The sequence below is a fragment of the Rhodamnia argentea genome, chromosome 4 (genome assembly GCF_020921035.1).
Source record: "Rhodamnia argentea isolate NSW1041297 chromosome 4, ASM2092103v1, whole genome shotgun sequence".
NCBI lineage: Eukaryota > Viridiplantae > Streptophyta > Magnoliopsida > Myrtales > Myrtaceae > Rhodamnia > Rhodamnia argentea.
This window is the reverse complement of record NC_063153.1, coordinates 31,428,051-31,453,412: the sequence shown is the minus strand read 5'-3', so window position 1 is coordinate 31,453,412 and position 25,362 is coordinate 31,428,051. Positions and strand designations below refer to the sequence as shown.

General features: G+C 39.2%; 3 protein-coding genes across 3 annotated transcripts in view; 2 read left to right on the top strand and 1 right to left on the bottom strand.

Annotated features, from left to right (window-relative positions):
* Positions 1–1,130: 1,130 nt before the first annotated feature.
* On the top strand, positions 1,131–16,960 carry LOC115749620. Its single transcript, XM_030686510.2, has 25 exons — positions 1,131–1,448; positions 1,691–1,817; positions 1,936–1,992; positions 2,622–2,723; positions 2,818–2,986; positions 3,136–3,234; positions 3,621–3,770; positions 4,671–4,710; positions 4,915–4,972; positions 5,082–5,164; positions 6,152–6,250; positions 6,360–6,475; positions 6,554–6,672; positions 7,152–7,222; positions 10,302–10,407; positions 10,828–10,967; positions 11,255–11,413; positions 11,503–11,606; positions 11,773–11,948; positions 13,026–13,215; positions 13,706–13,805; positions 14,757–14,925; positions 15,229–15,311; positions 15,430–15,506; positions 16,277–16,960. The coding sequence occupies exons 1-25, from the start codon at positions 1,380–1,382 to the stop codon at positions 16,446–16,448; spliced, it is 2,835 nt and encodes a 944-aa protein (XP_030542370.1). The 5' UTR covers positions 1,131–1,379; the 3' UTR covers positions 16,449–16,960.
* LOC115749621 (protein REPRESSOR OF SILENCING 3) overlaps positions 16,495–25,362 on the bottom strand; it is a 23,153-nt gene continuing 14,285 nt past the window's right edge. The window contains exon 6 of the mRNA XM_030686514.2: positions 16,495–16,622. Coding sequence (XP_030542374.1) covers positions 16,580–16,622 — 43 coding nt within the window. The 3' untranslated portion in view covers positions 16,495–16,579. The remainder of the gene's footprint in view (positions 16,623–25,362) is intronic.
* Positions 18,015–21,833, top strand: LOC115749624. Its single transcript, XM_048278326.1, has 7 exons — positions 18,015–18,217; positions 18,295–18,484; positions 18,646–18,699; positions 18,981–19,061; positions 20,623–20,692; positions 20,888–20,976; positions 21,442–21,833. Exons 2-7 carry the CDS (start codon positions 18,317–18,319, stop codon positions 21,574–21,576), a joined length of 597 nt encoding a protein of 198 aa, XP_048134283.1. The 5' UTR covers positions 18,015–18,217; positions 18,295–18,316; the 3' UTR covers positions 21,577–21,833.

Sequence of the window (25,362 nt, the reverse complement as noted above, 5' to 3'; positions counted from 1 at the left end):
GCATTTTTGGTTAGTCAAATTGGACAAAGTAAATGGAAGCATTTCATTGCACCACTTTGATAAGTTTTAAGATTTGATTTGCAATTTTCGCAAGTTTTAGAACTCAATCGAACTTTCGTGACAAGTTTTGGGATTTCCAGTACACATATTCTGAAAGAAAAAGAATGAGAGGCTTTGCCCTCACGAAGAATACCCATAACCATGGATTGGAGAGGGACTTATGGGCGGCACATGCAAAGCTCATACCTTTAAGGGAAACAAAATTGGTCACTTCAAAGACCAGGCACGTTTCGCTTTGGGTTCTCTTTTAAGAAAACGAATTCAATGGGTCTTAGCGGGCGAGGGTGATCCTCGTCAGCTCGGGTGGCCCTTGCTCGATGTCGGCGATGGCTGGCAGTGGCCAGCGAGGAAATGAGAAGAAAAACAGAAAAGTAAAGTAAAGCAAATTTTAAGGCAAAAAAACCTTTGGAGTATCAATATTTGTGTACAGTGCTCACTTTAGTATCAATTTTTTTAGCCGGCTCACTTAAGTACCAAATCGGAGAAAAAACAATAACTTAAGTGCCAATGGCGAGAAATCTCGGCAACCTCACCGGATTTAACACTTAAATGATTGTTTTTTACAAAAAAATTGATACTTAAATGATCCCAAAAAACGATCACTTTAATGCTAAATCGGAGGGAAAACGATCACTTAAGTGCCAATTCTGATGACCTCACCGGAGTTGGCACTTAAATAATCGTTTTTCAAAAAAATTGACACTTAAGAGATAAAAAAAAATATTGACACTAAAGTGAGCGCCGTATATAAATATTGGTATTTCTAGTGCCCTTTTGCCTAAATTTTTTTAAAAAATATATATACTTAGAATTTTTTTATTCTCATTCTCCCGCTGTCAAAATAGTCATATACTTGTCGGCCGATCGGCCAAAAGTCGATAATTTGACCAAGTTCTTATTTAAAAGAAAATTTACTCCTGCCTTTATTTGAAAAAATGGGAGAGTATTTTGATTTTTTATTTAAAAAAATTGAGGGCACTTCGTATATGTATTTGGAATTTTCATTCTATCAATAGATTGAGAAAACATTTATTGAGAGATTTAGAAGAATAAAATAAAAAGAAGATGAAATTGATTGTTGCAAATGTACCGCGGGAGCGATTTAGCGAAAACGGAAGAGGAGAGGAGAAGGTCTTCATTTTGTCCAGCCTGGTCTCTGGTGGAGAAACCGAAGGGAGAGATCGCCAGTCCTCGCTTAAACCCTAACCGGCTGCGGCTCCATCCCTCGATCGACCGCCAATTTCAGTCGATTTGGCGTACGGCGACCGCGAATCTCTGTTGGAGGAGGATTACTGGTTGCTCCCCATCTGTAGAATCAAATGGCTCGTCGATCGGCGGGCCCCAGTGATCGCCGGCGCGTGGAGCTGATGATCTCTACTCTTCTGCTGGTAAAAACTGAATATTTCCTCTAGTGGGTCTGTTATGTTTGCCTTTTGTGTGCACCGGTGTGACGATGCACCGGTGTGTATTGCCTTAAATTGGCTGTCTTTTAGAACATTGGCCGCCCTTCTGGATGTAGTTGATGATTCATAGGTTGCTGTTTGCATCTTTAACTTTGGGTTGGAGAATGATTCGTTGTGGCATGCAGGAATCAACTTTGTACTGACGTTAGAATGTTTTGTTCAATTAGTTCCTTGTAGTCAGGTCTTTTGGATCCCCCATTGGGAATCGTAAAAGTGGAAGGTCTTCGGTGCTTTCGTTGTTTAACCTCAAAGAGAAAAGTAGGTTCTGGAGTGAATCTGTTATACGAGGCGGCGGTAAGCCTGTCTTGCTTAATTTTGCTTGCTGAACTTTTTATTTTTCTTCTGAGGTCCTGAGTATGTAACTCTATTGTTAAGTTTGTTCACCTTGGTGCCATTATCTGAAAAATTGCAGATCTTGAGGATTTGACCAGTCCTGGCAAAATGGCTCATCTCAACTATACCAGGGCAGGTAGTTAAGAGTATGGTTTTGCTCACTTCAATCTTTTGCTTCTGTTACGTGTTCCTGAATCTTGATGTTTTGCCCTTTTCAATTCAATGTTTTCATTGCAACTGTGGGCCTCTTCTACTTTTGTTTGTTGGAAGCAATTCTATGTAGCTGCATATTTAGCAAAGAGAGCTTGAAGTTCTTTAATTAAGTCTGTTTGGGGAGTCTGGCAGTGTCTTTATCCTAGGCCAAGTTCAATTCTCTTAAGAATGGAGCTCGGTTGCCATTTTCATGTGCTAGCATGTGTTCCCTTAAGTTGTAATTGTAGAAATTGCACTTCCTAAATGGATGTAAAATTTTGGTGATGAAGCATGAATCCCTTAGTCCGGTCCTACTTTGATATGTCAAGTTTATGCTCATAGGGATTTGGTAAATTGAGATGGTGGGTGTTCTCAAATAGGAGTGTTAACTAGTTTGGGAGTCTCCTTTTGCTGTTAAAACAAGAACACATGAGTTCATACGTTGCACTAATCAGCTGATCCTTTACTTGTTGTGGGTTCCAATTCGTTCTCATCGGGGATTCATGTTTATTGTCATTTACTTTTCCTGTTGATGGGTTGTTGATATTCGGGACATGTTTTCTTACTTGTCGGGTAATATTGCGAACTACCTCAAGCTTCTGGAAGTTGATTCTATTTACCTTCCTGTCCCAGTCAATTTCATATTTATAGGATTTGATGGGAAAGGGAATGAAGGTAATCAATTTGCCCACCAGCAGTCTATATCTCAACTTGTCTGCAGATACTGATTTCATATTGACTTTCCTGTGCTACTCTCTATCTCACACAGAATTCAAGCTTCATCCTGAAGAACTCGAGCACTGGTTCACTAAAATCGATCATATATATGAGCATACACGAGTTCCTCTGCTTGGAGAAGTTCTCACTCCATTTTACAAGACAACTGTTGATAAAGAACAACAACATTACCTTCCTGTCATCAGTCATGTAAACTACAAGTAATGGCTTTTGCATTGTGCATCCGCAGTATGCTTTTGAGAATATCACGTTTGCTTTTTAAATTTTGTTTTAACTAGATCAATTTGATTTCCTAATTTATTATCATGCATTCAAGTTTCAGATGATGATGCTCAATATGCTTGTGCAGCTTTTCAGTTCATGCCATCCAAATGGGCGAGAAGGTATCTTCTGTTTTTGAGCGTGCCATAAATGTGCTAGCGCGCAAGGATGATGCCTCTGAACCTAGGTAATCATGGATCTGTCCTTTTCCTTGGTATATAAAATTGTTGAAGATATGTCTATTAAGTTCTTCTTGGGCCTCTTCCAATTTGGTTCGGTACGTGACTTTAAACTTCTCTGAACTAGCTTAAGAAGAAGAGAAATGTAGGCTGTTGCATATCAGCAGTTCTCTTGATGTGGAAGAATATATCCATGGGCCATGCAATTGTCAAGGAGCTATCGATCTTAGTAACTGGGTAGCGTCCAGGGGATTTCTTCTTAAACAAAAAGAATAGATCTTATCTGCTACTTTTCTTTTCTGTTCACCGTTTTATGGTCCTCCTGGTAGTACTTATTTCGTGTTGCTGCTGGACTGAGCATCTCGCTCTCTGTTCTATTTTTGTCCTTGAACAGGGAAACCGAACATCCTCTTTGGCAAGTAGATGTTGACATGATTGAGGCTCTTTTCACTAGCCTTGTTGAATATCTTCAACTTGGAAATGCATACAACGTTTTCGTCTTGAATCCCAAGCATGACAAGAAAATAGCTAAATATGGCTACAGGTAAATGTCTTGAGGTTGACCTTTTTTAATTATCGGATCATTGTTTGTAGCAGTTGCTTTTGGTAGATATGTGTGAACATATGTCATGATTAAATCCTTGCCTGATTTAAGACTGTTTCTTGGTGATTGGATCTTTGCCTAGATGTCAGATGACCTTATTTAAAGACTCTGTTGATCTAGGGATAAGGCTTAATTTTTTCAATTGAGGACAGAAACTGGGAACCTGAACCGGGGGCACAGGTCCCCTATCTTTGTCACTTCTGCTATACTATTCCTGGTCTAATCAAGATGTAATGCAGCACAGTTTGGGTTGGTGTCTGGCAATTTCTTCCGATGGTCATTTTTTCACATCCTTACAGCTTCTACCTTTTCGGTCAACTAATTTCTTCCAGCTCTCAATTTTTTGATGTATAGAAAATCCCATTGAAGCGCCAAATAGAACAGACGAGACCTGAAACCTCTATAGACAGTATTAACTTAGCAAATACCGAGTAAAGAATTTGGAAAGTTGAGACAAAGGGCGAGTATGAAGGCATTATTTGGATGAGGACCTCAGGGAGGGAGGGAGAAATTTTATATTCAGCTTTTCTCTTTAAGGGGTTTCTGGTCATATTTTGGCTTCATGCTTTAGCTCTCATATGCTCTAACTTTCTTATTTGAGTATTGACTTTTCTGTTTTTTGTGTCCTGTCCTTTTACATGTCCTTCGTAGTAGAATAGCATCTTTAATGAAATTATTTTTTACTACTAATGATAATCTTTGCATCGCACGGTAAGGTAGTGAATGCTACTCTTGTTTCTCTCACCCTAGTTACTGGATAAGTGGGAATGTGTAGCCCTTCAATTTCTTTGCTGTTATCCAGCTTTATGTTAGCTCATTCTTGATTCAATCTTTTTCTAGGAGAGGTTTATCCAAGTCAGAGATTGATTTCCTTAAGGGGGTAAGAAGATATTTTATGGCCTTTTTATTCCAGTTTTTGTCTTTTTCTGTACTCAGCATTTTCTTTGCCTCCTTTTGGTCCTGATGGCTTTATGGTTTCCATGCATGGTTTTATCATTTAATTTGCTAGTTTTGTGATGTTGTACTGGATAGTCAATGCCCAGCATGGTTGTTAGATTGTAATTACCATCCCTTAATGTTACAGGACAAGAGCCTGCAAGCAAAAGTTCTTCAGACTGGAGGCATTCCTGAAAGCATTCTTGGTAAGAAGTGTTCTTTTCTATGCCTTCCAGTACTCTTTTCATCGTAGTAAACTTTTTCTCGGTGATGCTTTAACTCGATGTAATTTACTTCATTTATAATTATCACCAGCTCTTGACAAGATAAAGAGGCCTCTGTATGAAAAGCATCCAATGGAAAAATTTGCTTGGACAGTGACAGACGACACTGACACGGTTAGTACTTCTGTTTATTGCTCAGATTGGTAGAACACTGCAATTGCTACCTATAATAGGCACATGGAAGATGATGTTTCTCTTTCTGACTTGTAAATTGATGAAGATTTGGTCGTTGAGTAATGGCAGTTTCTTTGTCATAGTGTTACAATTTGAACTTATGACCTAAATTGACAAATACCCTGTCTCTTAGAGGAAAAGCAATTTCGAATACTTAATTAGCAATGTCCATTTGATCGGCATGCTAGATCTCTATTCTATCCTAAGGGAGAAGTTAGTTTCGGTGTCCATCATAAATTACCAATGACTCTTCTTTTGATTTGCCATGTCATTGTTTAAGAGCAAAGAAGAGGATGGATTTTTTTGCAGTTACCAGAATTTAGGAGGCTCTAAAATAACAATAGTGACTGGTCCCAACGGAAAAAAAAAAAATTCTAATTCAAAAGGAGTTTTCTCACTCAGAGGAAAGAACACTCTCTCTCTCTCTCTCTCTCTCTCTCTCTCTCTCTCTCTCTCTCTCTCTCTCTCCCTGTGTAACCTCTCTGCATTCGCTACACTACCCTTGTTCAAATTAGTCCCCCATCTACGACATTTGGTATTGATGGATTATGTTTTATTATTTTTCAAAACCAAAAAATTTTTTAGGGATATATTCTTCTTATTCTTGCGCAGACTTAATATTCAAGGTGATATATTCTTCTTATTCTCGCGCTGACTTAATATTCATGAAGATTGTTTAAGCAGGGTTATTAGAAATTTATTTGTATGACTGTGAATATGATATAAATAACAAATAAGTATGCATGCACAATTTATTAATAGGACATAGATCAAAATATCATGCAAAAATTAATTTATAGGACATAGAACAATTATGTAAAAAATTTCTTCTACAAAAAATGAGAAAAAGCAATTACACGCTTGCTTGAGTACTGGTCTTTCCATTTGTTACAATAGAAGCCTATTTTCTGATATTTAGTTATGCAGGCTGAATGGTATAACATTTGCCAAGAAGCACTGGATAATGTCGAGAAGCTTCATCAAGGGAAGGACATTGCATACATGATTGAGAGCAAAGTTATGCAGGTAACCAGTCTGGCTTATTGTTCATACTGCATGGAGATATGTTATAGAAACCATCTGAAAGACTAGGCTTTGAAGGTATGCTTAACATTCTTCTATTCTGTAATTTCAGTTATTGAAAGGAAAGAACCAGGATATAAAGCTTCTACTTGACAAGGAACTAAAATCTCCAGATCTCAGTGGTCTTCATCCTGAATGTCTTACAGATGCATGGATTGGAAAGGACAGGTTGGAGTCTCTCTTTTCTTTTTCTGTGGATTTGAAAGGGGTCGTGTTAGCCCTTGATGCTTATAAACTCTTTATCAGGTGGGCATTCATTGATTTAAGTGCAGGCCCTTTCTCATGGGGCCCTGCTGTTGGTGGAGAAGGTGTGCGTACAGAATATACTCTACCAAATGTGACAAGAACAATTGGTGCTGTTGCAGGTAGATATGATGATTTTTATATCTGGTGTTATCTATCCATAACAACTCATATTTCTGTTGGCAATGGTAATATGGTCTAATTACCACGGAGGTACTCCTGATATAGCTTTTGGACATCTCCAAATGCTTTTATGGCAAATTTGAGGAAGTAGCATGATGAAAGCTTTTGTTTACTGCTTTTGTTTTCTTTTTCTTTTTTTGTGTAATTGTAGTTCTTTATAAAAATGAGACTCTTCCAGTATATCAGAAATGTACGAGGGATTTCTCGGAGTTCTGATTATAGGAAAGCCCTCTGGATTTCTTGGATTTCTGTGTTATTGCTGGTTCACAAAGTAGATTAATGAGGACTGTCATGCTAGTTCTTTATAGCAGCATCATATTGTTGTTATATTCTGTTAAACTTAGATTAAATCTGGTAGTTATCAACTGAATAAAGCAAAAAATTCCAACCTTATTCATGGTTTTCTTTTGGGAAACAGAAATGTCAGAAGAAGAAGCCGAAGATCGTTTGCAAGATGCAATTCAGGAAAAGTTTGCCGTCTTTGGGGATGTAAGCTTACCCAAAAACTGATCAATCTATTGTCTCCCTGCCCTTCATGTATAATTGGAACTTGAAATTAGTCGAGTGAAATCTGCAAAATCCTTCCTTCTTAAAAAGTGTTGATTGATGTCACATGCCATTCCATTTGGATCAGTCTTGTAATTTGGAGTGTCATGTTTCTTTCATTTCTGTGGTATTCTGTTTGAAAGAAGTTGAACTTTGTAGGTGAACTTAGGAAAGGTTGGATACCTGTGCAGGCAACTAGATTTCATGATCTGTTGAAAAATTTGGTTGTGATTATGTTTTGATCTTCCTTTGGTGTCCCTTTAGAATTTTCAAGGATCGCAATTGTTTTTTCGCTTATAATTGGAGAGATATTCACTATGAGGCATCCGTGTAATGTGACCTATTTATAAAAAGAGCTCAGCCAAAAAAAAAAAAGCAGCTCAATTACAAGAAAAAGCATTTAACTCCTAGAGTGAATCCTTGCTATCAAAAAGCTGTAAAACAATAAATGCTTGGATAGAATCTAAATGGTATCAGAGCCTAATATCAGAAGAGGAGACAAATTGAACAAAGGTTTATCTTTTTTCACTCTCTTGTGATCCTAATATCTCTACATGGTATCAGAGCATTAAATGGAGAGGAACCAAAACCCAAATCGAACCATACACTATCTAGTTCTTACCCAAAATCAGCTGTCAGCTGCTGCTGCCAGTCATAACGGGTTGCCATCAATCTCTAATAGTCCTTGTTGCTATCATCGTGGTTAGATGAGGAGCTGATGCTATTTATTTTCCTTTTCTCAACATCAGAAATCATCGCTCAAGCTATTGTTGAGCTTTTGTGCCTCATCAAGATTTGTCTGTTGACTGTTCATTCTTTGCTGTCCTGGTCATGGACATCACCAGTGTTCATTGTTGACTGGCGCTCTTCTTATCTTGCAACAAGTTCGAAGGCCAAATTACTTATCGTCGAGTCAACTCTCCATCCTTTCTGTCTTTGTGGTCTAGGATTTGGGTCTTGCCTCTCCTTCATTGTTGACCTCTTGCTGTCGCTTCATCACCAGAAGTCAATATTATCTGCTCTTAAAACTTAACTGAGCGACCTTAAAGAAAATAAAGCAAAAAAAAAAAAAAAAAAAAAGGAAAATAAGGATAGGAAAGAAAAATGAGGGCTCAACTTTTGAAATATATCTATTTCTTCAGAGCTTCTTCAATTAAATTATGTTTCGATTTGGTCACATCTTGTCTTTTATGTAAGGTTTGACTTACCTCATTGTTGTTGTCTTCAAGTCCAATTTTGATGTGACTACAACCACTATCTCGAGTGAGGTTCAATAGATATATCGCTTCCATCACCTATGGTTGAAGAAAGTTGCACCTCAGCTATTGTCTGTGCTCGACATTTCTGTCATTTTGTTGCAAGATGGATCTGCTCCAGCTCAGGGGAAAGTGCCAAAGTATATGTAGTAGTATCATGAATTAGTTGGTGGGTTGATATAGATAAGGTAGTTGAGGTGTTATGTGAGTGTCTTCATATGCTCTATGAATAGAGCTTCTAGGTACTCTCACTAATTCAAATGAGTAAAGATGTATTCATTTAGGGCTTTTGTCTTACTCTCTTTTCTGATCTTAAAATCTTGAAAATAGGACTGTTGCAGAGGTGTGCTTCTGTTAAGGGTGTTAATCTTCCTCTTTTGAGGAGAAAGCTTTTCCACCTGAACAATCTCTCAAAGTCCTCAATAATGCGTTCCCAAATGGGTTTGTTTTTTAAGCTAGTGCCCCATGGAAGTCCTAGGTATGTGACTGGAAGAGATCCTATCTGCATACCAATGTTTGGCCAACACATTACAGATTGTTACTAAACCCAACTGGATGGTTACTCTTTACGCAGATCAATCCGAAGTCCCTAACTGGCCTCAAAACAGATAAATTTTGCACCTCTGTTGCTGAACATCTTCCCCATTAGTGATGGTGTCATCAGGCAAGAGGAGATGGGAGATGACACATTGAAATTTCGACTGCCCACTCGTACATCATTAACCAGCCCATCTCTGAAGCCTTGCATAACATTTTTCTCTACTCTCCATCCCAGATAAACAACAAAGGAAGGGAAGAGGGGAGAAAGTCCTTGAACCATGAAGGGGAAAGGGACTTGGGAAAGGGGAGTCTTAGGAGAATTGGGGAGGAGGGTTCTCACTTCTCCCCAAAATACAAATGTTACCTAATCTACTATTAAGACTAGAAGAGAGTGACAAGGTTCTCACTCATCCCCAAACGAACAAATGTTGACAGATGTACTGTTAGAGAATAGAGGATAGAGTGAAAACTATACAAAGGAGAAGGATTTCGACTTCTCAACTCTTCGGATAAGCATGAGAGTCTGCGTCTCAACTCTGCAGTGCACTTTTGCAGTAGAAGTCTTTTGGCATGTGAATTACATGTCCATCTCATGTCAGTAGTTGTAATTCCTTTAGGATTATTCCATATGGTGAATTCGAACTTAACCTGCTATTCTTTGTATCTGCGTAGTAAAAATGTTTGATTTACTATGGATCCTTTTTTATTTTTTTTATATTTATATTTATTTTTATATAATTATTTCTTTTCCCTCGATCGGTCTTGCTTTTACTTTATTTATTTTTGGGTTCTTCGACCGCCAACCCCAACTAGTTTGGGATAAAGGTGATGTTGATGTTGATGATGTATTTAAGGAGCCTTTCAAGAGTGTTTGAAAGACATGTAAAGCTAATAACTACCCTTCTCCACCGACCACCTAACTTCAACGATCCTTTCTCTTCAGCAGTTTGTATCAGCAATTATAATTTATCAACTGCTCCATCTTTGGAGCAATTTCACTTTTAGTATAATGGATCTACTTTATTGCTTGGCACGATGGCAGTTTTGGTGAGCATAGGAGGCCATGACTGGAAGTATGACTTTCATGTTTTATGGTATTTGATGTTAGATTGTCATACCAGGCGGAAGACATAAATAATTTCTAAGTAGTCGGTGAAGCATGTCCATGCATTCCTTGATTATATTTTTCATGATCTCATACTTACATAACTTGGTTTTAATGGCAGAGGGACCATCAAGCCATTGATATTCTTCTGGCAGAGATCGACATATATGAGCTTTTTGCATTTAAACATTGCAAGGGAAGAAAAGTTAAGCTTGCCCTTTGTGAAGGTATAGCCTTGTTCTTAAAAACGGTCACTTCTTCTGTAAAATATGCTCTTATTGTCGCAATGGAATGGTGGTGATTGTGAAGATGACCAAGTTTTTGGGTTTCGGGACATCTGTCAAGTTTACGGCAATAGTTTTACTTCTGTCTAACCAGTGGCTAAGTTTTTCCACATGCTGATGTTTTTCCACCAAAGTAAATGTGTGATGCCACGCAGATAATATAAGAAGGCAAAATTATTTTCTTTGTAAATTTTCTTCCAAATTTTTTTTGGAGTCTGTTAAAAAGATAGTCAGATGACTTGATATCCCTCTTATTAAAAAATATTCACTCTGTCCGAAGTGATATGAGATAGTTCCAATTTGCATGGGTGTTAATTTGCCATAAGGTAGTGATTTTGTGTGGTGCTCATTTTGTCATGTCAGAACTTGACCAGAGAATGGAGGATTTAAAAGGTGAACTCCAAGAATTTGAAGGGGAAGACAAAGACGAAAGTCATCGGAGAAAGGCCCTTGAAGCGTTGAAACGAATGGAAAGCTGGAATTTGTTCAGTGATACTCATGAGGTATCCACATTGGTTCTTTTCTTAGAAACAGTAATCTTTTCTCACTCAACATACACACCATCTTCTTTCTTACAGAACTTTCTAAGCACCGTTTCTGCTTTTGGACAGATGAGTTTGAATCATAATGGCCTCTCAAAATTTATTCTTCTCTGTTTAGGACTCAGTCTTTTGTCGCTCAACATACACATCATCTTCTTTCTTACAGAACTTTCTAAGCACCATTTCTGCTTTTGGACAGATGAGTTTGAATCATAATGGCCTCTCAAAATTTATTCTTCTCTGTTTAGGACTCTCAAAACTACACAGTTGCTCGTGATACTTTTCTGGCTCATTTAGGGGCGACCTTGTGGGGATCGATGAGACACATCATATCACCTTCCATGGCTGATGGCGCATTCCATTACTATGAAAAGATATCCTTTCAGCTTTTCTTCATTACCCAGGAGGTATTGCGATGTATTTCACCTTTGGATATACTAAGTAAAGTTCATCACAGATAAGCGACTCACGTGCTCTTAACTCTCTTTGGATGCAGAAGGTTAGACACATTAAGAAGTTACCGGTTGATCTGACAGCTCTCATGGATGGACTTTCCTCTTTACTTTTACCCTCTCAAAAACCTATGTTCAGTCAGCACATGTATGCTTGGGGTTATTCTGTAATGTCCAGTTTCTTTTTGGTAATAAGCATGGTTTTGTTTTTTCTTTGGTATACCTAAGCGGCATAAAGTTGGTGGATCTATTAGGACACAGCTGCTTAACCTTTCAAATACATGTAGTTACTCGGTTTGTTTTAATGTGTGTAGGTTACCACTTTCCGAGGATCCTGCTTTAGCAATGGCTTTTTCAGTGGCTCGCAGAGCAGCAGCGGTCCCATATTTACTCGTGAATGGGACATACCGGAAATCTGTTCGGTCCTATCTTGATTCCTCAATTTTGCAGTATCAGTTACAGAGGCTACACGATCATGGTTCCCTCAAAGGTTTTTTGTTTCTCTCTCTCTCTCTCTCTCTCTCTCATGCACATGTGCTCTTGTACAATATACTTTGGTTAAAATATTTGTATACTTCTTGATTGTCCCTGTGGAATAGTGGGTTTCATGCCACAAGTGCTATCATTAGAGTAGTATAGATGTTAATTGTCTTGTCTTTCTTTGCTGAGGTGGTCTATCTTGGTACTTGTAGATCCTTTACTGAATAGGATGTACGTGAGTTCATGGATTAATGAGGATTCAGAAGGTTTAGTATTGGAGAATTCTCTATGTGCATGTGTTTAACAAGAATTAAGAAGTCTCAAGCTGTGGTTTGAGAATTACACAAAGCTAGATTAGAACCATGTCTGTTGATGTCCACCTTCAAGGAAAGAACACTCAAGGAACCCATGTTAGACTTAGTTTTGGGCATTAAAGAACATGCCTAAGATCTTTTTTAAATGAACATTTTAGTTGGAGAGTTTATGGTGACACATAAAAACAAAGAAACAAGTGCAAAAAAGATGATGCTGAAAGAGCCATCTAATAAGAGGCATGCATCATGGTGGTGGGGGGGGCCGGGAGGCTGAGGGGATTACCATGAGTATTACTGAAGACTGATTCCCGACAAGTGGTGAGGCATTTTTAAGTCCATAGACACCTACTGTGCATCTTGGGTATCGCCGTCCCACCATCGCCAGTGATGGTCCGTGGTTAATATGTATTCTTATTTAGCTTCCGAGGAGAAAAACCGATGCCTTACAGGCAGAAATTACGTTAGAAGTATCCTCCTATAATTGTGATTGTACTAGAGTCTTATTAACATGCTTCAAGCAGCTTTGTCCAACAAGGGTATGTGTCTTTTTAGCTCTCATCGTATGTTTTAGAATCTGTTAATTAAATGTTAACTGGATTCATTCTGTGTGGAAACTATCCAAAATGGGGGTTTTGGGTTTTTTTTCTTTTTTCTTTTTTGGGAAGGAAGGAGAGGGGGAGGGAGAGGAGGAAGAGAAGGGGGGGGATGAGTGGTTGGAAAGCTTGTCGTCACATCTTATCCTGGTAATGATGCCATTTCCTACTTTTATGCAGGGATGCACGCCCATAGCAGGTCAACCCTGGAAGTTCCAATATTTTGGTTTATTCATACTGATCCTTTGTTGGTTGACAAGCATTATCAGGCAAAAGCTCTTTCTGATATGGTTATAGTAGTACAATCAGACTCACCGTCGTGGGAGAGCTATCTGCAATGCAATGGGGAATCATTGTTGTGGGATTTGAGGTATGATATTTTGCCTTTGGCCTTTTTTATGTTTGGATTGAGTCAATTATGTCGAATTGGTAAAACTCGTATTACGTGATATGAAAATTAGCTTGTACAACCCACCCATCGGTGGCCGCGATGGTTTGAATCCAGTTCCTTTCACGAGAGGTCCGGGGTTCGAAACTCGTAGGCGTCGGTGATTTAAGCGGGGGGTCGTGGCGGTGGGATGCTGCGCTAGCCACCCCCGAGGACTAGTCGTGCTTCACCGCTGGTTTGAGCCATAGCTCGCCGGCCGCGCGGACACCTTGGTTACCAAAAAAAAAAAAAAAAAAAAAATTAGCTTGTACAGATTACCCTTGCATACTGAATGGTGTTTTACGATAAGAAAGTTTAAGGTGTTTGCTGTACCAGATTTTCTCGTATGTTTAAATCTTTATAAGATTCACTATATAACCAAGATGGGGCTGGTTCTAATGCTTCTCATATTTCTATGCTTGATTCTGGTCAGGAGGCCAGTGAAAGCTGCATTATCAGCTGCTGCAGAACATCTTGCTGGTTTGCTTCCTCTTCATCTGGTTTACAGTCAGGTTCATGAAACTGCAGTTGAGGTATGCCTCAAGTCTGATATGTAATGATGTGTGACTGTCTGTTTTCCTACATTGTCACCACTCTATAACGCTTTCATTTTTGGAGCTTCTTATATGAGAAATGGACATTCATTTGTGCAATCGGGCATCACTTTGCTTTATGAGATTAACTGTTGATCAACTTATTGTTATACTTCTTGAGGCTGCTGATGTTTTTGTGCTATCTCATTTGTGGAATCTGCACTATCGCTTGCTTGTGCCACAAATATGCTTGATATGGGCATGCATGTATAGATAAAAGATGTTAATTGGTTCTTTTGGGGGGCCAATGTGCTTGAGATTATGTGCACATGGGATGAATCCTTCCCATGCATAGATGATGGGTTCATCCACCCATCATCCACTTATTTTTTTCAACCTCCCGGTGATTAGTGTATTCTGAGCAGCTAAATTTTAAATGATATATCTCTCGAAGAAACTTGATATTCCAGCAGGTGGCTGTTAAGAGAATGGTTGATATAGCAGGAACAAAGAGAGAAGGAGAAAGAAGGAAGAGAGATAGGAATAGAATTGTAATTGCTTGATTCTTCAGTGTAACCTAATGGCCTCTTAAATAGCCGAGTACACATACGAATATCAATTATAGATAGAAACTAATTGATAAATATAAACTAATTGATGGCTATCCTTATAAATAGAAACTAATTGATAACTATCCTTATTAATGCTGATTACTATCCTTGTCCTAAATGGAATGCGAATCTCCTTAGCCTTCTTTAGGCATGTTTTTTGCGCCGTGAATATACTTGCAATCCTTGGGACGTAACAGTGGCTTTATGTGTTTATAATCCTTGATTGTTATAACCTGGCATGCCATTGCTACTGTACTTTTTGTATTTAGATCGTCCCAGCGAGACACGTGCGGCTTGGCATATTAGGGTTGTTTGTTTATGTGTGTATCCACTTTGACAGGATTGGGTTTGGTCGGTGGGATGTAATCCCTTTTCTGTGACTTCTCAAGGTTGGAACATTTCAAGGTTTCATTCCGATAGCATTGCTCGGAGCTATATCATTACAGCACTTGAGGAATCAATACAGCTCGTCAACTCGGCCATCCACCTTTTAGTTGTTGAGCGGACCAGTATCCTTGCCATTAGATGTTTACATCTGGATATTGCTAATACTTTATTGAGCCCCTTCTAATGTGCTTTTACTAACCTTCAAATACATGGACCATATAGCTCATTTGGGTGGGACATTTTCTGAGAAGACTTTTATCTTTTTAACCAATTTTCTGGAATAAACATAGCTGATATCAGATGGGAATTACAGCTGTTCGTCACAAACTTTATGATTGCTTTTATTTCAGTTGGAACCTCGTGTTCGGTCATTTTTAGTGATCTCGAGCCAAAATTACTATTAAGAAAGACTTAACAAAATATAGCTGCAAAGACATATAAAATCTTTCAGTCACAGGAGCGTGAGCTTGTGAATAAATACAATACCCTGGTTGGGCTTTGGAAAAGGGTCAGTATGTCTTTTTCTCTCTCTTGCTAATCAATTCTCATTTGAAGTCTGTCCCTGTCAAAGTGTTGATGAAATTCCTGCTTTACGTTGACGTGGACAAATTTTTCTTTTTTCTCAGATCTCAACAAGTGTTGGAGAATTGCGCTATACAGATGCCTTGAGATTTCTGAATACACTGGAGGATGCATCTAAAGTGTGAGGCGACTACTAACTGGATATTTCCATTGTGCTATTTTTAGGCTCACTAGTAAAATGGGTGCATAATTAGCTAGCAAACGGATAGAATTGATTTAAAACGAATTCGCTCAAGTAAAGGAAATTGATTTAATTCCAGAAGTTTAGTTGGTATCGGAACTGGAGTCTACAAAAATGCCCTAAACTGGGAATCGAATACTGTCCAATTGTATCTCATGGTTTAGGCTCCACAGGATTAATTGATGGATAGGATAAAGTGTTGTATTGTTACAAAGTAGAGGTGGGAGCCTTGTTTTATCAGTTTATAGATTTGCTATGAGGGGCTCATGTGAGCCATTACTATAGTAATTGAGTCTGAGCCTGAAGCTCGCAGAGTCAGTATTGAGGTAATTATGTGCAAGCTGAGACTGCCAATCAATTGGACTACACATATCCAAAATGCAAATGCAACATTTGCAGGATGGAATTAGGGAAAGAATGTAACCTTCTGGAAATATTATTAGCCGGATTCACTGAAAGCAGATTATGCTGAGTGGCTGATGCTGCACCTCAAATATTGGTTTCACTGTTGGTAGTTTTTTCCTTTTTCCATCTCTAACTGTCATTGCCTCAGTGCTCTTTTTTGCCTTGTCATGTAATATGAAGGGAAAAGCATCATCAGCCGCAACTTAAATATAGGATTTGTAATTTTTCTATGGCAATCTCGGAATTCTACTCTATTGATGGTGTTTATGATCAGTTTCCTAACTGGCTGTTTATTCGCTCTCTAGGTTTGCTCATCAAGTGAATTCAACCATTGCGTTGCTTCATCCCATCCAGTGCACGCGAGAAAGGAAATTGCACGTTGTCTTTGATATGAGTACGTTCCCAGCTTTCCTAGTTGTTGCAGGAGTTCTCTTCATTGTGTTAAAGCCGAAAAGACCAAAGCCGAAAATCAATTGAGGGCACTGCCGAACGGACTCCCTGCACGGTCTAGATGGTGCATACTTTTCTGGCAACTGCTAACCACAAAATTGAAACTTTCAACTCAGAGGGAGGTTACCCTAGTTGAGGCCAGTTTTTTCGTGGCGAGTTCAGCCTTTGCATGCGCCGCACCGCGCAGCTCTGCAGCCAAAGCTGTCTGGTCGAGATTTTTATGAACTGCCATTTATCATAAAGTTGGAAGTCAATGGGAGCATAGAGTTGTCAACAGGAAAGCCGACTGAAATTTTAGGGTTTAGAGGGGACACCATCTGCCTAGTCATATGAACTTTTCTTAAAATGTTTTTAGAATTCTTAGCTCGTTTTGGGGGGTTTAGACATGTGTCAGGAGAGGTGACTTGACTGTAATTTGTATAACAATTTTGTTATAGCAAAGGGCAAACTCTGATGTTGGTCCTTTGATTTGTACTGCTGTTTTTTTTTTTTTTCCTTTTTTCTAGGATTGAATTTACTAATTCGCTCTGTACGTGCAATTCGATTGTTTGATCCCCACTAGGGAATTGCGTCCGATAAAGGAAGGCTGTCAGCTAATTATGGAACTCATTAAAGTAATTATAGGAGTACTAGAGAGCTCGAATTATATGATATTATGCAAGAGGCGACCCGGAAGCATTGAATGGTATTTGAGGAATCTCGTTTAAAAACGGAGGCATAGGTTATGCCTAATACATAGCTTTGAGTAGAACAAATAATTCGTCTTCCGCTGGTTAGAGATCGAGTCGATCACGTTCCACGGAGATGTGTAGGTGGTCGATGCTCCGTCGCCAGCGCCAAAACAGGGGATGGTCGGAAGCCTCCGATAAACAAGCTACGGTGGTGGGCCTTTTTTTTTTTCTAAAAAAAGTTAATTTAAACTGCATTTCAACTTAGCCAAACAAGGCTTCATGTCTCATCCCGGGCATCTTAAAAAATCATCCTACTGTATGTTAATCCGTGCATTATCTATCTAAACAAGGTTAAAGGGTCGCCCGTACGTGATATGTTTACTTCAACTATAAACAAGTTTGACCCATTTATAATCGAAATGCATTTGACCTTGACATAAACACATTTAATTAAGAGGCTTTGTTCGATTAACGGATAATAGAAGATTTGAAAAATATTTTTCGGAAGCTAAGTTTGTATAACGAGAAAATAATTAGTCAATGACAAATACTTTTACTGTCGGCAATAATTTATGTCTAAACATTTCCATGGAAGATGAAAACATTTTCTTTCATTAGTTTTTGTAAGTTATGTAAGAGATCATTTTATGAAAAATATTTATCAAATCACTCATCTTTCGCAGAACAAACGGGGCCTCAATTAAGTGTGGTTGTATCGGTTGAAAATCTGATTTATGAAAACTAATAACAAGCAAAGAATAAAAGAGCAATAAATGCCAACAAAGCACGAAAAAGGTTGGGAATCATTTTCTCCCGGTTAAAAGGTAGATGAATCTGGACGCAGTTAAAAAAAAAAAAAAAAGCCTGCAAATTGGGAAATCTCTCTTTTTTTGACCGCTTTCTTTTATTAATAACGATGCTCGCATAAGGAGAAGCTCCAGTTGACGAAGACCGTCCGATTACAGCCAGAAGCTTCCCGAGACCTAGAGACTGCGTCGAACCCCCTCGATCTCCTCCTCCTCCTCCTCCGTCGTCTTCGTCGTCGCCGCTCGGGGTGGTTGGCGGGCGCGTTCTGGTCGCCGGCGAGGCCTAGATCGGGTTGATTACGCCGCATTCGCAGTGCAGGTACTTGTTCGATTGATTTCTCGAGATCTGTTTCGGTTCCTGTCAATGCGCGGTTAGTGAATGATTCCGGTGGGCAGGGTAAGGCAGTGGGGATCTGAGATGGAGGGAGTGTCGGCGGCGGAGGAGAAGGAGTCGGTTTCGTACAGGTATTGGGTGAGGGAGGCCACGGGGGACGCTGCGCCCGCTCCGGTCCCTCGGAAGCTCTCTCCCCAGGACGTGGTTTCTGGTTCCCAGTCGCCGGCGACTCTCGGTTCCGTGTGGAATAAGGTGGTGAATCGTCTTCGTTTCAGTCTCCGATTGGTTGCTGTTGAGATTTGGAATTGTAATGCTTAGGATAATGGATGGTGTGGATGGTTTTTACTTTCAGTTTTCTGTTTTTTTTTTTGCCCTTTTGGCTGAAGAGGTTTCGCGACTTTTGCTTTCGTCAGGCTGGAACTTGGGAGGAGAAGAACCTCAATAAATGGGCTTCAGATAGGATTAAGGTGAGTTTGCCGCTTGCGACTTTGAAATACCGCTTTTTAGTTGAGATGACAAATATTATCTTGGAATGAGCTTCAGGGGTATTTGAATTTTGGTGTGTTAGTACTTATTCCCATCTCTCTTGGATAAGCAAATTCTTTTAGGTGCTAGTCTACGCATTACAACAGATCTGAGAAATTCAAGAAAAGAGTGTATCCAAAGTGCGATGACCCTCTGCAATGCCAATTTCTTTCCATGCAAATTCAAGTTGTTGGTAACACCGTTTATTGTGGTTCCATTACAGGAGTTGCTCACATCGATCGGCGCACTGGAATTCAATGGTGGCCGTGCAGAGGTGTCAGAAGTGTCGAACTGCAGTGGTGATGTGAGTTTTCACAGCTTCATTCATGAAATGAAACTGTCATTGGATAGGCTTAGGGATCTGGAAAACCATCTTTTTCTTTACAGTGCACTGTAGTTGGTGGATGATTTTTTATCTATAATTTGTGGGATGATTCTATGTTTAGCTTTGCCGACACGTTATGATCTCTCATTTGGTCATCATAATTAAAAAAATTATGGAGGCTTCTTGGCCATATGTACCAGTTCTTCCAAGAAAAAACTGTATGATGTGGTTCTTGAGGTTTGAACTGGATAAATACACTAGTTTGTCATCGGAGGTGAAGCCAAACCCATAAAAATGCATTATTTTTTCCCTGGCTCTATAATAATATACTGATCAAATATGGGAAAGTCAGAAGATTAAAGAACACTAATCCATGCCAAAAAGGGTCTTTTGTAGTCACCTTATAGCAGCTGTTTTTATTCTGTCTCAACTAGGATTTTTAGAAATGTTGAAGCTACTGTTGAAATGATTTTTCATGTAGTGGCTGATGCATTCACGATAGAACAGTGCTAGAGATCTAGACTTTATATAATGAAATTGAGATATACAAGTATCATAATGGCTTCTCTTGAAGTTGGCCCTATTAAGTTAGTCCATGTCAGTATGTATATTGGGAAAAGGTATTAGCATCTAATACTCTGGTGTTGCTTATAAAAACTTTTAGGGTGGTTTTATGGATGGGAACTCATTGAGTCAGATTGGTTGAAATCGGCTGACAAGGTTGCTAAAAGAAACAGGACGTTTAATCAGCCAATCTTGTTCATTTGGACTAGCCGAAGAGCCTAGTGGCATAATGACTCCTCATCTTCAGTTTCTGTTAATCCAGCTTGCTACTTGTTTAACATCCTTAAGCGGCTGCATCAGATCATTGGGCTTGAAGTTGAGATACTTTTACAAAGTAGAAACTAGGAGGCCTATCTCATCGTGGAGGCAGGACTGATGCTTATCTTCGTTTTTATTATGGCTTTCTAGTTCTTGCTTAACCTCTATTAGAGATATAACGACGAAAATAGTATGGTAGCAGATACTGATGGTATATATCGTCTTGCCTCAAAGAGAACCGGGAATGTATTGGCTTAACGTAAAAGGATCTACAATGATGTGATGTTTTATGGGTTGGCTCAACTATGTTATAGTTTAAAAAAAACTTGCAAATTAAATTAGTACTGTGTGAAATAAACAATTTTAATACTTGCATTTTGTTACTATTTCCTACTGTCTTATTAGAAACCAAAAAGGATGTAATGTTCCTTTGTATAGGTAATGTACCACCAATTAATAAGTAACAATGACATGTCACATTCATTTTGTGAACATGTATGGGATGCCGTAAAAGCTAAAGGCACCTTACGAGAGTGTAGTACTGTATGCTTTTTTAAGTGAATGAAACATCTTACAACAAGAAAACTAGTACTTTTGCAAAGTTGTGAAAGCGTGCGAGTTTTAGGAGCTTTATTGAAAGTGTAAGCGCTTGTAATTCATATAAAAGTGTGGGTATTTTAATAACAGTGCACTTAACAATTGCTACTGTTGTTGTCAGGCATTCCTGGTGACTGTGCGGAACAAGAAAAGGTTTGGTTACACTTACGAGCTGAAGTTAAGAACCAAGGGTTGGCTATTGCATCTCTCTCTCTCTCTATATATGTATATATATATGTGTGTGTGTGTGTGTGTGTGTGTTCACACACACTGCGACAGACACACAAACCCACTCACACCTGCACATGCATGTATGTGCGCACGCAACATTTTGTGTGCACAGACAGACAAATTTTAATGACATTGACTGTTTGCGTCTATTTTAGGAGAGTGGACTATTAGGGAGGAGAAAAAGAAAGTCAACGGTCATTTGGAGATCCCTGAGTTTTCATTTGGTGAGCTAGATGACCTGCAGGTACGTTCTTTGACCATATTGAGATCTTTTACTTGTACGGGTGAATGTTTGTGCTTGCATGAATAGACATCTGTGGATGGCCAAAACCAAAGAAATGCACATTTGCTACGGAGAACAAAATGACTATGGGATTACGTCAGAAAAATGTATTGGTAACTGCTCTAAGGATGAGTTGAGCATGAGTGGTGTTTAACATTAAGAGGTCCCGGCACCTGGCTGGGTTGCAGTGCTTATAAGTCAGTAGCCAAATTACCATCTTTATTGTTAATCGAGCACTCTGGTAGGAAAAATTCTTAGATTTTACTCATCTCTTTGGCCATCTTGTCCTCTTTTGATTATAGGTATGTCTGTCTATAAGTCCCACGGTTAATAATTTGACTAGTTGATTTCTTCTTTGGTTGAACAATTTGGTCATTTGCATAGGTGGACCGATCTAACTATTTATTGTCCTTACAATACGTGTAGATGGATGTCAGACTAAGTGAAGAAAAAGATCTTCTGCAACAAGATAAGCAGCAGATCTGTAAGGATTTGAAACAATTTTTGCAGCCTGTTCGGGAGAAGCTGCGTCAATTTGAGGAGGAATTGAAATATAGATAGTGTTACGTTTCTCACGATAAGATAGATAGTGTTATGGTAATTCGACATTCTCTGGAAGCCTATAATTGGGCCGACAGTCTACTGCACAACTGTTTCTCAGTATTTATGATAATTTGGATTCAATGTCACCAACTCAATGGTTTGGACGCTTCCAGCATGCAAAAGGCTCTTGTAATGCCTAGATGTACTATAATTGTTCGACTGACTGTGGCTCACAGGACTTGATTGTTTTAAGCTGTTCTATCCCCTTTTATCAACTTATTTTATCCTATCTTCCACAATTGTTGGTGGAATCAAGTGCTCAAGTACAGCTTGTGACCGAGTCGCTGTATAATCTTGTGCATTTTACTCTGTTTTGAACTTGAATCAGTCTCGGGAAGAATCTTCTACCCAGATTCCGGAGCTAGGCTGGAGGGTTCTGTACTTCCGTTGACTTCGATCTTGTTTTTCTACCAGATTCATGGAGTGATTTCTCGAGCAGATTTTGGATATCGGGCTGCTTGGTCTACCCCATGTCATTTTCTTTGAATTGATCCTTCCGTGAGATCAATCACAGTTTGTCCTTATTCATGGTTCTCGCCAATCGCCAAAGCGGAAACACTCGATGAGGTGAGGGGTCTCCATGGTTTCCAGCATGACCAGAAATCCACTGTTTTTGGATCATACCTCGCGATGCTGGATTTGAGGAGCCGTTCACGCGATGTTGGCGACCATGAATCCGGTAGGAATGGCTGGAAATTTTGTGATTACTAGTTCAAGGCACACATCTACGCTGGGTTTTAGTTTTAATCAACTGATAAAAAAAAAAAAATGGTAATCCAGCCTCTAGCTGATTAGTAAGATACTAAGCTCAATTCAAAGATGGCGTATAAGTTACATTTTCTTACCTCTAGGAATGTTCAATCCATCCGGTTTAGAAAGTGCATCAGCTAAAACACGTGAATCATGTGCAGTGAACTCCCAATCAATCAATACGTAAGAAAATCTCAAATCAAATGTAACAGCAACTAATACATTTTGCGTTGTTCCATCCTTCCAACCACTAAATCTTCCTTGAATTTCAAGTGGAATTGAAGCACATACATGAGTTCCATCTATTGCTCCGATACACTCCTAACATAATTAGTATAGTTATTAATCAAATATTAATGAAACTTCTCAAGCAATGTATAAAGACTTATTTTCCAAATTTCATTCCTTAAAATATGGACAAAATCTTCGACTATTACTTATCTTAGGAGGAGTGAAATTGCTCGGTTCTTTCATCATATGTTTGTATAATTTCAAAATCGCTTGCAAGATGATTTTGAAGTACCTATGCTGTTGACCTATGGAATCTTCCCCCAATGACTCTAAATCTCACATTATGTCCAATGATGTGGCAAAATACCAAAACTTGCTCTCTAATAGAAACATTTGCTGTTGAACACAGCAAATTACTTGGATTGAGTGCCTTGCAAAGCTCTAAAAAACCATTCGGCACCATTCGTATTTGATTTATGCAATGGGTATAGCCACTATATAACACACGATTCATATACAACTCTCTCTCGTAATCTCAATTCACATGAGGCTCTCTTGATATGTGGTTCTTGGAATGATTATCATCATCCGTAACTAGTGTAATAACCGCCATAACATTTGCGGCCGCATCCGCTACCACCGCTTCGATTTTGATCATATCCATCTATATTAGAGCACACTGATCATAAAACCCAAAATGTAGGTGAATACTAAAAGGGCAATACCAATCAACCAAACAAAAGTAGCATTGTTTACATAAACAATGAAAAGTATTTTCATCATTTTCTCTCTTTTTGGACATATTTGATATCAGTATCATCTCTCTCCCTCTCCCTCTCTCATGCTCGCTCGCTCTCTTTCTATCTTTGCTTTCTTTTTAACCCAGGTGATCTCTCTTTCACTCTTCTCACAATTCCTCTATACTTGGATGACAGTTCTTGATCTATTGCCCCAATTCAATCTTCGATCACACCGTACAAGCACCTACAGAACTCAAGAATCAAAACCAAGCAGAACCCATGATCAATCAATCTAAATTCCACTACAAAATCCAAAGAACTCGCAGAACTGAACTAAAAGGAAGAGGAGAACTTGTTTAGTTGAGAGAGGAACGAGGGTAAAAAGGCAAAAAAATCTTGGAATCTCTTGGTTTGTTCACTTCACTTTCTATCATTTTTTCTCAAACTGCGTCTCAATCTCATCAAAAGAATCACACAGCCTTTGTCAAGACGAAGACCAACGATCTCAACAGACAATTAATAAGTTCCAATAGGATTTCCGCACTTTTCCTTGAATCGGCTACTGAACAAAGAGAGAGAGGATGCGACAGCGACGCGACGCGAGGCGGCGCCTGTAGCTCGATTACAGCAAAACAATCAATTCTCTTCGTATGAAGAAGGCCAGAGAGAGAGAGAGAGAGAGACCTGGTTTCTAGGACAACAATCGAGAAGAGAGAAGCGCCCGATTAGATCCCGCAAGCAATAGGCCACGCCAAAGGAACTGCAAAACCAAGCGGTGCAAATCCCACCGTCAGATTCACAAGAGCACGAAACCGCAGAAAAGCTTTGCGAGAGAAACAACCGAGGAGAAAGACATTCAAAATGCTCACGGCACTCACCGAGCAGAGGCCGAGACTGAATTGAGGCTTCTTCGGAACTTCGATCGAGCAGAGCGAGACGACAGTTAGGGCTCGCGGTGAGCTTCGAACTGTGGACGATGGGATGATCCCTTGGGTTGCTCGATTCAGTAGAGGAATTGAGGACGATACAAACCTGAAGCTGAAAATGGAAAGACCGCACTAGAGGAGGTGTGGGTTTGCGACAGGGCAATGTGAGGATGAGAGGGAGAACGGAAGTCTGGAAAATGATTTCCTCACTTTTACGGTTTTAGAAGTTTTTTCTGTTGACTAGAAAATATTGTCCATTGACCGCTCATTTTCTGCCCCCAAAACACCGGAATTGGGGAAAATATTTTCTAGGAAAATATTTTTCGTGAAACAAACTGAGCCTTGGTTTTAATCAATTTTCATAGTGAACCAGCCTCCAAGGTTTAGATTAAGAAGTTTGTTGCTTATCTGCGTGCTATTCTTTCCAAGAAAATAGAAGAAAAAAAAAAAAATCCCCGTACCACTTTGTATCCTACGAGCGACATCCTTTGATCGTCACTTTTTCAGTTTAGACGCATTGTCTGATTTACCAATAAGCTTTTAGTTACCATGTTGTCATTTACCTTTTATTAATACCATGGCCTTCTTTTCCAAAATCCTAAAACCATTCCCCTAGACATCTTCCCAACAACAGCCGCCGCCCACCGTCGACCTCCCTGGCCATTGCTGACCCTCTGTCTCCACCGTGCGTCCCCTCAGCCACACACATATCTCTCTCTATATATATATATATATATATAGTGTTGGGTATCTTTTTAATAATTAAACTTGCGAAATGGTGGGCTGTGTTTCTACTGTTCTTCGCTTTTGTTTTCTACTTCCTTGTGTCCTATTAGAAAACTGTGTCTAGGTTTTTCTAGTTTTGATCTCTATCCAAAGTTAAGATTGTCTATTCGGTGGATTCTTTAATGCTTGTCATAGGCCGCTGCATAGAGATATGAAACAAAGTGTCGAAGTGAGAAAATCGAACGTTAGTTTTCTTTGCTCTAAATTTACCGCTCACTAACTTGAAACAACTCGGACACGACACGGCTGGCCACCGGGAAAGAATCACGGCCCCAAGTTCGCGACCCTGGTAGGAGCTGCGAGGCCACGAT